The sequence below is a fragment of the Lemur catta genome, chromosome X (genome assembly GCF_020740605.2).
Source record: "Lemur catta isolate mLemCat1 chromosome X, mLemCat1.pri, whole genome shotgun sequence".
Classification (NCBI taxonomy): domain Eukaryota; kingdom Metazoa; phylum Chordata; class Mammalia; order Primates; family Lemuridae; genus Lemur; species Lemur catta.
In genome coordinates, this window is record NC_059155.1 from 52,703,109 (window position 1) to 52,718,153 (window position 15,045).

General features: G+C 37.1%; 1 protein-coding gene across 8 annotated transcripts in view; it reads left to right on the plus strand.

Moving 5' to 3' along the window:
• The window catches only part of ARHGEF9 (Cdc42 guanine nucleotide exchange factor 9), a 324,866-nt gene that overhangs the window by 246,896 nt on the left and 62,925 nt on the right, over positions 1-15,045 (plus strand). For all 8 annotated transcript variants that reach the window (XM_045537711.1, XM_045537715.1, XM_045537712.1 and 5 more), the window contains one exon: positions 6,123-6,302. In XM_045537711.1, coding sequence (XP_045393667.1) covers positions 6,123-6,302 — 180 coding nt within the window. The remainder of the gene's footprint in view (positions 1-6,122; positions 6,303-15,045) is intronic.

Here is a 15,045-nt window from a genome sequence, read left to right on the forward strand (position 1 = left end):
TTTTACTTATATATTTTCCTTAGTGTCTGTCTCCCCTACTGGAATATAAATTCTATGAAGGGCAGGGATTTTCATCTTTTGGTTTACTGATGTATCCCCCAGCACAGTGTCTGGCACATAGTAGATGCTCAATAAACATTGCTTAAAGGCAGAATTAAATATAATTGCTTACATATATGTACTACTTTTCCTGGCAAAGTACATTCACATTGTATGCCATTTGATCTTCAAAGAGAGCAAAGATTGTTATTGTTATTCCTATTTTATAGATCAACAGACTGAGTCTCTAAGAAGCAAAATTATATTCCCAGAGCTCACAGGCACTGGCCCAGTGGAAGTCCTTTAGTCTTAGACGGATTGTCTGATTTCAACTCTCATACATCTTGGCCTCTTCCTACAGGACACAGACAGGTTCAGGAGAGCAATGGAAATATTTGTCTTTCCAGAAGGGGAAGTGCTATGACCTTGCTTTGAGGACTTGTCCAATCTAGCCTCAGTCAAAGCTTTTGTTAATGATTTGCTGCTTCCTTATTTCTCAACTATTCTTGGTGCTGAAATTAAGGATTTTAATGGGAACTATCTTTTTGTCCCACCTTGCAACCACAGATGTCAAAGGGAGGTGGAGAAAGCTGTGTCTAGCTGGGCCAGAAGACAGCATTTTAGCCCAGGGTTGTGTCACCTTTAAACCCAAACCTTTGAGAAGCATATGGTTTATCAGAAAGAATAACAGACAGAATTGAGAGTCCCAGGTTCAGGTCCCACCTTTGTCACTGACTGGCTGGGGAACCTCAGGTGAGTCTTTTCTACCCTGAATCTTGTTTCCCATCCCTAAAATGAGCGGGTTAGAGGAGTTGCTCTTTAATTTATGTCTGGTTCTTACTTTCTATATGGTTCTGTAAGATGTAGATACACCCTCACTAGAGGAAGTTATAGTGAGCCAGATTACTTCTGCATTTTCTGCCTCATCCTTCTTGGTACCCATAGAGGCACATCTTACTCAAGCATGAATGTGTTAACATTGGCATAACCTACTTTTTCTGTAGGTTATAGGAGAGCTCTGAATACTTCCCACTTTTATACTTGTTGAAGGGGAAATAGGGAACATTGTATTTAGGATAGAAAAATGTCACACTATCTAGTAGAGAACATTTTTTTTTAACTCCTGGGATTGGAAAGTGCTTCACAAACATTTAAGTCACAACACCCTCATTCTACAAATGAGGAAGTAAGAAATAAAGTGATTTTTAATCACAGTAATTCAGTGAGGTAAGAGAAAATATCTTTTTAAATGAGTTCTCTCGAAAGATCACATTCTTCTTTCTAAATCCAGACAGTGTAAAAGATCCTCAGCTTAATTCTAGATCACCTTGACAAATGATTGGTGGTATTGCCTCTTGTAACCTTAGAACTCATATTACAATCAGGGATATTGAGGCAAGGGCAAGCAGAGCAAAATATGTCTTATAAAGCTGTTTTGTCTGTCTCTCTTCAGGAAGATAATCTTAGTTACCCCATACTTATGAAATAAATTCTGTCCTCAAATGCCTCTAGAGAAGCTAGCCTAGTTTTCCTCACTCATCTGTATTAGTGTTTATATCCTTCACCATCAAGAAATTCTTCCTTAGGCCTAATCAAGTTTATCATGCTATAGCTTCAAGCCATTTCCATTTGATGTCTTCAAGCCTGAGGTTTTCAAACTTATTAGCCATTTGAGTTTTCCTTTCTGTGAATAGCCTATGCCAGTGCTTCTCAATAGTCTTTACATCTTGGCACATATATAAAATGATAGCACATTTATAAAATGGTAATATTTGTATAGCATACCACAATAAAAAGATAAGGCAGCTTGTCACCCTAAAGTGACCCATCCAGGGGTTTCTGCCTGCCCTAGGCCCTACTTGTCCATTACTCATGGACACTCTGGGCCCTGTTCCTATCCTTTGCCCATTTTCCTGTAGTTTCTTATATTTTTCTTGCTGATTTATAAGAATTCCTTGTACACGCCAGATATTAATCTGTGCCAGTTTTCCATGTTGTGAATATCTTCTTCCTTCTCTTTATTCAAAATAAAGGACTTTCTGACCCAACAAGGGGAAGAAGGAAAGAAAAGAAAATGACCATTTTGAACATTGTGCTTCTAGCTTGCCTTTTATCATTATTAGCATGGAGAGAGCTAGTCATTTTGCATTTATTCAACAAATATTCACTGAGCAGCAACTATATGCCATGTATTCTGTTAAACTCTGATGATAGAGCTGTGAATAAGACAAACACGGTCATCATCCCCTAATTTTCTTAAAATGATCTTTAAGGTATTAGGTCTCCTTGTCAGACCTTAGGCGTCCAGGCAAAAAAAAAAAAAAAGTGAAACCCCTGGAAAGTCAGAGCTGAAAGGGGCCATGGAAATCTTTTCCTGATGTTTTCATTTTAGAGATAGAAATAGTGAAGTCTAGACTTGTGAGGGCCCTTCCCCAAAGAATTTCCCAAACCCCAAATTATCCAGAGCCTCTTTGGTCCATCCTATTTATTTCCCAGCAGTCTCTAGGATCTCCCGTGGAGATCTCAGCTGTGGTTTATATCCCATATTAAAGCACTGCTTCTAGATCAATGTACTAGATCTAGACTTCTAGATCAGCCCTTGTGGGTTTGAGAACTAAGTGAAATGTATGAGCCCCCTGCCTTGACTGTTACCATGGCAGTGCCAGGGCTGATTTATGCCAATTGTGACTGATTTGATAACCCCCCCCAGTACTCTTAACTACTCTGTGGACTGCTTTCCCACTCATGCCCACTTTACTCCTAGGAGGCTCTGGGAAATTTCCTCTCTTGAATTAGTTCACACCTAGTGCCATAGTACCCTGTTCCTTCTTACCAGTCAGATGGGTTCAGAGGGTGTTCGAAGCATGCCTGGCAGTAAGAGCCACAGACCCCTTCTGCTCCCTCTGCCCTGTGACAGGCCTTCAGTGGGCCCTGAATCTTACCAAGGACCAACAAACCTGATTGCATCCATCATTTTTCATTGTGTTGCTTTTCAGGCCCCTCCCTACTTTGCTCACTCCCCTCTGTCTATGTATTGTTTTCATGATGTTCCTCTAAAAAGAGGGAGGACTCAAAATCGAATGCTGCTTTCCTGCAGTGGTATGACTAACTTCTAATTACCTCTCTCATTTTTGCCTCTCAATCTTATTTCTTCTTTTTCCTAACTTAAAATGGTATTAGGGTTTTTTGCAGTCACATTAACTATCAAGCTCATCTTAAACTTATATAGCCTCAAAAATGAGTGAATGAGAAGAGACAAGTACCAGTTGACCCCTAAGCCAAACCTCTGTTCATCAGTGCTGTGGAAAATTTGATAGCCATCAGGCCAGCCAAAAGACAGGGATAAAAAATAAAAGCAAGAATACTGGGAACTAGTCATCTCTCCTGGCCTTTCTTCTCCCGGAAGCCTAGACAGTTGTGTGATATAGGAAATAGAAAGTAAAATTTTGGGGTTCTCCAGCTACTCTCATATTTGTGTGTCCCGTTCCTTATCTCCTTGATAAAGCCAGTTTCCACCTGTTATTTGTAATCCTTTCAGTAGTAAGTCATGTGTCTTAAACATTAGGGCTGGAGGAGATCTTGAGAAGACATTGGATTCCCCCCATCCCCACCTTCCTTGATAATATTGCACTCAAGGCAGCCTTCTTGTAGTTGTATTTTCTTTTTCTCTTTACACTTTCTGGCAAAGACTTTTTCCCATCTTTTAATCATGAAGACAATTAAAAAACAGCATTAGAGGAAGTTTAAAAATAGGAACAAAATCAGCTAGAATCCATCACATATAGCAGAATTGTTTGTGCTTTTGCATAATCTCTTCAAGTCTGTCCCTATGTATATTAGAGTTATAATGAGTGATATACCATTGTATGTTCTTCTTTTTAACATTATATTGTAAACACTTTCCATGTTTCTACACAGTCTTCCTAATCATCATTTTAATTGCTATGTAATATTTTATCAAGCTAAATGTACCAGAATATATTTGTGACCTAGCATTAGCTTTAGAAAGAACAATTGATAAAGCACTCTAGGGTCCTATCCTCCTGTGGGCAGTTACATCCTTGCTAATATATAGCTTAATGTTCTCTTGCCACAACATATACAATCTAATAGAAAGAAAATCATTTTCTTGACAATAGCAATAAATAGCATATTTGGGGAATTATGAAGCTGCACTAACATTATTCCATCCATTCTCTTTTTTAGAGACCACTTTCTTCTTTTTTTGTTTCTGTCATATTCTGTTCTGATGTTGAGCTTTGGCATCCTTGTTGCATTTTGGGAGTTTTATGGTGCTTGGTTTCTTCCCTGAGACCTTTCAAATGGAAGCAGTGGACAAAACTATTAAGTATTTTCTAAGCTGGCTTCTCGGGATGAATGAGCTGTGTAGGTTGGCCTCTTGTGTCTCCCAGTGCAGTCATTCATCAGTACCTACTGCTTACCTGGAAGTGACATACTAAATGTGACATTATTACCAATATTTTCCCCAGCTGTGCTCCCAGGCCTACCTTAGGGGGAAAAAGGAGGAGCAGGGGTGAGGAAGGCTCTGCCCCCCTGCTTAATGTTGAGATGATGTGCTCACTTCTCTCCTTGTTCCTTTGTAGCTAAGACACTTCGAAAGATGTGGGAGAGACAGAGACACACACAGGCATAGGCATAGGCAGACACACAGACCTACCCAGACAGACCAGGCCCTGGGAGTTATATATTAGGCAGGGAGGGGCCTATAGGAGTTTATTGCCCCTCTCTCTATTAGTCAAGGAAAGCTTTCTAGGGAGGCAGTATTTGAGGAGCTACTTCAGTAAAGAGAGTAGAGCGAAAGGGTATTAAGGGAATAGAGGACATCTTCTTCTTGGTCAGGAATTGGATATGAAAGAATTCAGGAAATTTTGAGCTGTCAGCTATTAGTTAAATAGATGTCAACACAGGCACAGACTATTAATTTACCAACTGTTGAAGGAAACATACTATCTAATGGCTAAATTGGAGGGTGAGAAGAGATAAGGGAGGTAAGATTGTGGTAGGAGGTAATAAAGGGCTTTGAAGCCAGAAATGAGGATATTTCCTAGAGTATGCCCAGATGACCTCATTGGCAGCTGTGTTAGGGAAGACAAAGTGAGGGTTAAAGACAGGGCCATATGTGGTAAATTAGTCACTACATAGCTCCTCATTAGGGACTCAACACTTAAGAAAGGTATTAAGAAAATTTCACTTAATTCATTCTCACCAAGAACATTTTTATGTACCTATGATTTCTACTGATTTCTAATGAGGAAAGTAACCATCCGGTAAAAATCCGTGATAATAAGTTCAGAATGGAAGACGCAGTTTAGACTGTGGCTGTTTTTGCCCTAACTTACAGTATGCCCCCAGTCTGGTTTATGTTACCTCAGTGCTCTCTTATTAGACCAAGAATCTCTTTCAACCCTTTTTCTCTTTCATCAATGGATAGATTTATTTTTAATTTGTCTGTTTATTCACAAATGTGTCCCAAACATCTACACTGTTAGAAATACCATGCCCATGGGCTTGCTGGCTGATCTCATCCAAATGATATCTCCTGGCCAGTTACCTTATATAGCTGAGGCATTTGCTTTAAGAAATGGTTTGGTTTTGTCAATTTCTGTTCCCTTATGGAAAGTTTTCCTGTGCTGGCCTCTGTTGCCAAATTGTTTCCAATGTTATTAAGACCTTTTGAGTTGGTTACGGTCTAGAACTTTAGAGATGTGAATGGGTCCAGCTAAACCAATAGCTACAAAGCTAAGTAAAAATGTTTGTGCTCAACCAGCTTCTGGGAAAGGGCCCTTTGGCTTTGGAAGTCCTTGTCATAGAGAATGGAGAGAAAAGCCCTCTATACTCTGGAATCTTTGCAATCTTAAGACTTTTGCTGGTGATCCAGCTTTCCTCATTACTCACTGGGAGAGTGACTTCTCTAAACCTCAATTTCTTCATATGAAAAAATGGAAATAATTATTCCCTCCCTACTTCATGGAATTGAAATGAGGCTCCCAAGTGCTTAGGAAATGGTAAAGCCTTCTAAGAGTGGGGAACATCCTCAGCCTGGGCTTTTCCTTTGTCTGCAGGGCTATCTGAAGCAGTGCCGAAAGAGAAGGGACATGTTCAGTGATGAGCAACTGAAGGTAATCTTTGGGAACATTGAAGACATCTACAGATTTCAGATGGGCTTCGTGAGAGACCTGGAGAAACAGTACAACAATGATGACCCCCACCTCAGTGAGATAGGACCCTGCTTTCTAGAGCATGTAAGTATCTTATCCATTTGGGGAGGGTTTTGAGATGTGTTAGGAAGCAATGGAAGAAGCATCTTAGCTGCCTGATTCTGTTCAGCTGCTTTGTCATGCAGTGGGGATGATTTTCTCTCTGACCCTGATTTTGACACTTGGTCTCTGGCCAGGTTACAAGGACTTACAAAGGTGCTTTGATTTGCCCTGGCACTCTCTTTCTTTGCTACTCCCCACCCCTCTCCCTCTCCTTCCAGACAGTTACCAGTAGGATTTTTCAGCAGCTTCTCTTTTCTATTCCTGTTAGGTTTGGTTCCCATGAGACTCAGTGTTTTGGGAGGAACTCAACATACTCACTGCAAGGAGAATTCAGGAATATGAGAAATAAGATGGATCATGGTTAGCAAGAAATTAGGTTCCTGTAAGGCATTTATGGAAGGAGCACCAAAATAGAGGAAGGGGCAAGTGTAGGAAAAGAGGCCATAGACTTACAGGAAGGACTTCTGGGAAACAAGACAGCAGGGAAGTATTGTGTCTGTAGTGACTGGGTAACACTGGGCAAGTTCCTTTTGGGCTTTCCTCATCTAGAATGCGAGAAGGTTTCATTGCATGGCATCTTTCTCTAACATCTGTTGGGTCTCATTCATAGGCAACCTAGTTGTTTTGACAATCGTTTCCCCCCACTTTTTTTTTCTTTTTGTAAGTAGGTTTATTAAGGTATAGTTAATACAGGATACACTTAACATATTTTATATATATATGATTTGACAAGTTTCAACACATGAATATACTAATGAAACCCTCACCACAACCAACATAGGGAACAAAATCATGATTCTTAGAAGTTTCCTCCTGCCTTAAACCCCTCCTGGCCCTATCCTCCATGGAGCCACTTATTTGCTTTCTGACACTAAAGAACTATTCTCATTTTCTAGACTTTAATATAATCAGAGTCACATAATATACAATCTTTTTGATGTTGCTTTTTTCACTCACCATAATTATTTTGAGATTCATCCATGTTGTTTTTGTATCAATAGTGTATTATTTTTTATTGCTGTGTAGTATTCCACTGTATGGATATACCCCAGTTTCTTTATTCATGCAACTTTTGATGGACACTGGGTTTTGACTATTACAAATAAAGCTGCTGTGAACATTCTCACAAAAGTCTTTTTATAGACATATGCTTTCATTTCTCTTGGGTAAATTCTTAGGAATAAGATTGCTGGTTCATAAGGTAGGGGTATGTTTAACTTTTCAGAAAACTAGGAAAGTGTTTTCCAAGGCGATTTTACCATTTTACATGTCCACCAGCACATTATGAGAGTCCTAGTTTTTCCATATCCCTGCCAAAATTTACTGTGGTCAGTCATTTTCATTTTAGCCTTTCTAATAGGTGTGTAGTGCAATGTCATTGTGGTTTTAACTTGCATTTTCCTCATGACCATATATGTTGAACATCTTTTTTATGTTATCCACTATATGAATATTTTCTTTGGGGAAATGTCCATTCAAATCCATTTTTATTGGGTCTTTGTTTTCTTTTTTATTATTATAATTGTTCTATTTTATTATTAGATATTAATCTCTTATTGTACCTAATTTATAAATTAAATTTTATCATAGGTATGTATATATAGGAAAAATGATAGTATATACAGGGTTAGGTATTATCCATAGTTTCAGACACCCATTGGGGGGGTCTTCAAATGTTTTTTTTTTTAATTTCAGAATACTACAGAGGTACAAATGCTTAGGTTACATATATTGCCTTTGCCCCACCCAAGTCAGAGCTACAAGCATGTCCATCCCCCAAACATTGTGCACCACACCCATTAGGTGTGAATATATCCATCCGCTTCTCTCCACTACCACCTGACGGACATCCAATGAATGTTACTAACATACGTGTACATAAGTGTTGATCAGTTAATACCAATTTGATGGTGAGTACATGTGGTGCTTGTTTTTCCATTCTTGGGAAACTTCACTTAGTAGAATGGTCTTCAGCTCTGTCCAGGATAATACAAGCGGTGCTATATCACCATTGTTTCTTGTAGCTGAATAGTATTCCGTGATATACATATACCACATTTTATTAATCCACTCATGTATTGATGGGCACTTGGGTTGTTTCCACATCTTTGCAATTGTGAATTGTGCTGCTATAAACATTCGCGTGCAGATGTCTATTTATAGAATGTCTTTTTTCCCTTTGGGTAGATGACCAGTAATGGAATTGCTGGATCAAATGGTAGTTCTACTTGTATCTCTTTGAGATATCTCCATATTACTTTCCACAGAGGTACTAGTTTGCAGTCCCACCAGTAGTGTATGAATGTTCCTATCTCTCTGCATCCATGCCAATATTTGTTGTTTTTAGACTTTTTAAGATAAGCCATTCTCATTGGAGTTAGATAATATGTAATTGTGGTTGTGATTTGCATTTCCCTGATGATTAGAGACGTTGAGCATTTTTTCATACGTTTGTTGGCCATTAGTATGTCTTCTTTTGAAAACGTTCTGTTCATGTCATTTCCCCACTGTTTAATGTGGTGGTGGTTGATTTTTTTCTTGTTTTTTTTTTCCTGAGTTCTATATAGATTATAGTTATCAGCCCTCTATCAGATGTGTAGCTTGCAAATAGTCTGAAAATATTTCCTCCCATTCTGTAGATTGTTTATTTGCTCTCATGATAGTTTCCTTGGCTGTACAGAAGCTTTTAATTTGATCAGGTCCCATTTATTTATTTTTATCATTGCTGTGATTGCCTTTGGGGTCTTCTTCATAAGTTCTTTCCCTAGGCTGATGTCTGTAAGAGTTTTTCCAACATTTTCTTCTAGAATTCTTATAGTTTCATGCCTTAGGTTTAAGTCTGTTATCCATCGTGGATTAATTTTTGTGAGTGGTGAGAGGTGTGGATCCTATTTCATCCTTCCACATGTGGCTATCCAATTTTTCCAGCACCATTTATTGAATAGGGATTCTTTTCCCCAGTTTATATTTTTGTCTGCTTTGTCAAAGATCAGATGGTTGTATGAGGATGGTTTTATATCTGGGTTCTCAGTTTTGTCCCATTGGTCTATGTCTCTGTTTTTGTGCTAGTACCATGCTGTTTTTGATACTATAAGCTTGTAGTATAGCCTTAAGTCTGGTAAGTTGATTTCTCCTAATTTGTTCTTTTTGCTTAAGATTGCTTTTGGATACACAATCTTCTCTGGTTCCATAAGAAGTGTAGAATTATTTTTTCTAGATCTGCGAAAAGTGATGTTGGTATTTTAAATAGGGCTTGCATTGAATCTGTAGATCACTTTGGGTAATATAGACATTTTAACAATGTTGATTTCGCCAATCCATTAGCATGCTCTGGTTTTCCTCCTGTTTATGTCCTCTGCTATTTCCTTCCTCAGTGTTTTGCAGTTCTCCCTGTAGAAGTTTTTTTTACCCCCTTAGTTAATTATATTCCTAGGTATTTTATTTTCTTTGTTGCCATTGTGAAGGGCATTGCATCTTTGATTTGGTTCTCAGTCTGACTGTTGTTGGCATATAGGAATGCTACTGATTTGTGTAAAATGATTTTGTAACCTGAGACTTTGCTGAATTTGTTTTATCAATTCCAGTAGTCTTATGGCAGAATCTTTGGAGTTTTCTAGATATAAGATCATATCATCAGCAGACAGCGAAAGTTTGAGCTCCTCTGCCCCCACATGGATGCCCTTGATTTCCTTCTCTTGTTTGATTGCTCTGGCTAGGACTTCCAGCACTATGTTGAATGAATATGCTGGAAGTGGTGATAGAGGGCAACCTTGTTTGGTTCCAGTTCTAAGCGGGAATACTTTCAGTTTTTCCCCATTCAGTGAGATGTTGGCTGTGGGTTTGTTGTATATGGCTTTTATCATTTTTAGGTAAGTCCCATCTATGCCTATTTTGTTATGTGTTCTTATCATAAAAGGGTTCTGAATTTTGTTAAATGCTTTTGCTGTGTCTATTGAGAGGATCATATGGCCTTTGTTTTTATTTCTATTTATGTGGTGAATTACATTTATATATTTGTATATATTGAACCATGCATTCATCTTTGGGATGAGCCCACTTGGTCGTAATGGATTATTGTTTTGATAAGGACCTGAATTTGGTTTGCTAGGATTTTATTAAAAATTTTTGCATCTACATTCATAAGAGATATTAGTCTGTAGTTTTCTTTTTTTGTCGAGTCCTTGCCTGGTTTTGTTATCAGGGTGATATTGGCTTTGTATAACATGTTGGGGAGGATTCCTTTGTCCTCAATTTTGCAGAATAATTTCTGCTTGATAGGCACCAGTTCTTCTTTGTAGGTCTGGTAAAATTTGGGTGTAAAACCATCTGATCCGTGACTTTTTTTTATAGGAAGATTTATTGTTGCTGCTTCAATTTTGGTACTTGATATTTGTTTGTTCGGAAATTCTATTTCTTCCTGGATGAAACTAAGGAGGCTGTGCATTTGTAAGAATGTGTCCATTTCCTACATGTTTTCAAGTTGATGTGCACAGAGATTTTTATAGTATTCATAGATGATATTTTGTATTTCTGTGGCATCAGTTGTAATTTCTCCTTTTTCATTCCTGATTGAGCTTATTAGAGTCCTTTCTTTTCTGCCTCTCTTTAATCTATTGATTTATTTTTTCAAAGAAACAACTTTTGGTTTTATTAACCTTCCATATAGTTTTTTTTATCAATTTCATTTAATTCTGCTCTGATCTTGGTTATTACTTTTCTTCTGCTGTGTTTGAGGTTGGTTTGCACATCTTTTTCCAGTTCTTTCAGATGATTCATTAGATTGTTGATTTGTGATGTACGTATTTATGGCTATAAATTTCCCTTTCAGGACTGCTTTAGCTGTCTTACAGATTTTGATAACTTGTGTCTTCTTTATCATTTATTTCAAAGAATCTTTTGAATTCCATCTTAATTTCCTCCTTGACCCAATAATCATTCAGCAGAAGGTTGTTTAGTTTCCATGACTTTGTGTAGACATGAATGTTTCTTTTGGAGTTGATTTCTAATTTTATTCTACTGTGTTCTGAGAAGATGTGTTATAATTTCTATGTTTTTTAAATTTGTTGAGACATGTTTTGTGGTCTAGGATAATGGTTAGTGTTAGAGAATTCCCCATGAGCTGGAGAGAAAAATGTGTATTCAGTGGTTTGGGGATAGAATGCTCTATAGATGTCTGTCAGGCCCATTTGTTCTAGAGTTCTGTTTTAGTCCATTGTTTCTTTGTTTATTTTGCTTTGAGGGTCTGTCCTGTTTGGGTATTGAAGTCCCCGGCTATTACAGTGCTGCTGTTTATCACTTTGTTTAGATTAAGTAGGATTTGCTTTATGCTTCTGGGTACATCTGGGTTAGGTGCATAAATATTTAGAATTGTTATGTCTTCCTGTTGAATTGTACCCTTTACCAATGACTCTCTTTGTCTTTTATTACTTTTGTTGATTTGAGGACTAAGTTTTCTGAAATCAGAACTGCTATACCAGCTTTCTTTTGGCTTCCATTTGGATTGAATGTTGTTTTCCATTCTTTCACCTTGAGTCTGAATGAATCCTTGTGGGTTAGATGTGTTTCCTGAAGATAGCAGATATTTGGCTTGTATATATTTATCCATTCAGCCAGCCTATGTTTCTTTATTGGGCAGTTCAAGTCATTCACATTTATTAAAAGAATTGATAAGTGGGGCAGATTTCTGTTCATCCTGTTGAGTTGAACTTTGTTTCTTTGTTTTCTCTCTTGAGCCATTGTGGTATCTGGCCTTTGACCTTTAGCTTGTGTATGATTTTACACTGGTGAATGTCTGTTGTGCTGTTCTGTGTGTAATACTGTTGTGAGTACTTCCTGGAGGGCAAGTACCTGTCTTGATGAATTCCCTCAGTGTTTGCTTGTCTGAGAAGGTATTTATTTCTCCTTTTTATAAGAAACTTAACTTTGCAGGGTACAAAATTCTAGGCTGGAAATTATTCTGTTTTAGAAGACTGAGAATGGGGCCCTATTGCCTTTTGGCTTGTCAGTTCTCAGGTGAGAAGTCTGCAGTTAGTCTTAGAGATTTTATAAATTATTTGTTTTTAAAGATATAGTATAAGCACATGATATAAAATTCAAGTGACACAGAGAAGTGTGCAGCTAAAAGTCTTCTTGGAAATTTTCCTTCTTTGCTTTTGAGGATGTGTGTTGAGGGTGTCCCTAAGACCACTCTTATGTTCAGTGATTTGATAGGAGGATTCACAGGCTCAACATGTAGTTATACTTAATTCTATGATTTATTATAATGAAAAGATTCAAAGCAGAATCAGCAAAATTAAAAGGTACATGGGGTAAGCATGGAGGAAACTAGGCACAAGCTTTTAAGAGTCCTCTCTTAATGGAGTCACACAGGAGGCACTTAATTTCCTTAGGAATGAGTTGTAATAATGTATGTGAAATTTTATCAGTCAGGAAAACTCATTAGAGACTAAGTGCTGAAAGTTCTTGGGGGATGGTTGGTCATGTAAGCAACCTCTGGCTAGCTAGCATGCACCAAAATTCCAGACTCCCAGAATGAAAGCAGGTATTCAGCATAATCCACATTGTTTATATAGGCAGCCTAGGCACTGTAGCAAGACATTCTTATCAGGGAATGGTGTTTAATCCTCTTGATATCTAAGTTCCAAGATGCCAGTCAAGGGAAAGCCTTTGAAGCAGGCTTTTCTAGGAAAAATAGTCGCACTCCTGATATGATAGCTGTTTTCTGCATGTTATATAAACTTGTTCAGCCATTCCAGAAAGCATCTGAGTAGTATTTATAAAGGTTAAGTATGTATATGACCTAGCGGTTGCATTCTTGAATCTATATCGCAGAGGAATTCTCACAGAGGTCCATGAGGGAGCCCATAAAAGACTGTTTTCTTTGATTGCATGGCAGTGTTGTGTTATAGAATACAGTTAGAAGCAACTTAGGAATTTATCACCACAGAGATAGATATGTGGATAAGAATAATATGGGGGATTCTTACTGCAGGGCATTATGTAGCAATAAACAACAGACTAGAAGTATGTACCTTATAACAACATGTAGAGATCACAAGCATAGTGTTGAGTGGAGAAATTAGAACATAGAATAGTGTTTCTCAACTGAGGGCTTCCCTGTGTTGTGTAGGGTGTTTAACAGCATTCCTGATTTCTACCCAGTAGGTGCCAATAGCAACTCCCCCACTGCCAAGTTTTGACAACAAAAAATGTCTCCAGACATTGTCAAATATCCCCTGAGGAATGAAAAGAATCGCTGAAATGGTCACATGCTTTTACCCTTTAATCTGTTAACATGGTGAATTTGGATTGAATAATTTTCGTATGTTCAGTGAACATTGCATTACTGGTATAAACCCCATCTATATCCTTTTTACATATTACTTTTCCTTTTTAAAAAATTAGTTTACCCTTTTATTCTGGTATTTCATTTTTTTATCAACTGTATGTATATATAATTTATATACAATAAGATTCATCAGTTTTAAGTGTATATTTTGATGAGTTTTAACAAATGTATATAGTTGTGTAACCACCATAATAATCAAGATACAGAATGTTTCTATCATTCCATAAAGTTCTCTCATCCTTCCTTTGCAGTCAATATATGCCTGGCAAACACTTGTTTTTATTGCAATTTTGTGTTTACTTAGAATGTCTTATAAATGAAATCATACAGTACATAATGTTTTGTGTTTATTTCATTTAACATAATATCTTTGATATCCATCCATGTTCTTGCATGTATCAGTAATTGGTCGTTCTTTATTGCTTAGTAGTACTTTATTGTATGGATATACCACCCATTCAATAATTGGTAGACACCTAGGCTGTTTCCAGATTTGAGCTCTTATGAATAAGCTGCTGTGAACATTCCAGTATAAGATTTTTTTTTTAAATATAGGCTTTCATTTTTCATGGGCAAATACATAGGGTTAGTATTGCTGGGTTGCATGGTAAGTGTTTTCTTAACTTTATAATATACTGCCAAATTATTTTCCAAAGTTGCTATATCATTTTATATTTTTACTACTATTATATAAGAGTTTAAGTTGCTCTACATGGTCATCAACATTTGATATTGTCAGTATTTTTTATTTTAGCTATTCTAATATGTAAGTATGTAGTGGTATCTCATTGTGGTTTTAATTTGAATTTGCTAATGGATAATGATATTGAGCTTTTTTTCATGTGTTTATTTGCCATCTATATAAAATGTTTGGTGAAGTGTCTGTTCATGTCTTTTGCCTATTTGTAAGTGGGTTGTTTACTTAGTGATTAGTTTTGAGGGTTCTTTTTTAAAAAATGGATACATAATGTTACATATTTATAAGGTACATGTGATATTTTGATACATGTATACAATGTGTATGATCAAATCAGGATAATAGAGATATCCATCACCTCAAACATTTATCATATCTTTGTGTTGGGAATATTCCACATCTTTTAGCTATTTTGAAATATACAATAAATTATTGTTAACTATATTCATCTTACTGTACTATTGATCATTAGAACTTATTTCTTCTATCTAACCGTATTTTCGTACCCATTAACCAACCTCTCTTCATCCACCTCTGCCCACTAATCTTCCAACCTCTGTTAACCACGATTCTACTTACCATCTCCATGAGATCAACTTTTTAGCTCCATGTATGAGTGAGAACATGTGATATTTGTCTTTATGTGCCTGACTTATTTCAATTAACAAAATCTCCTCCAC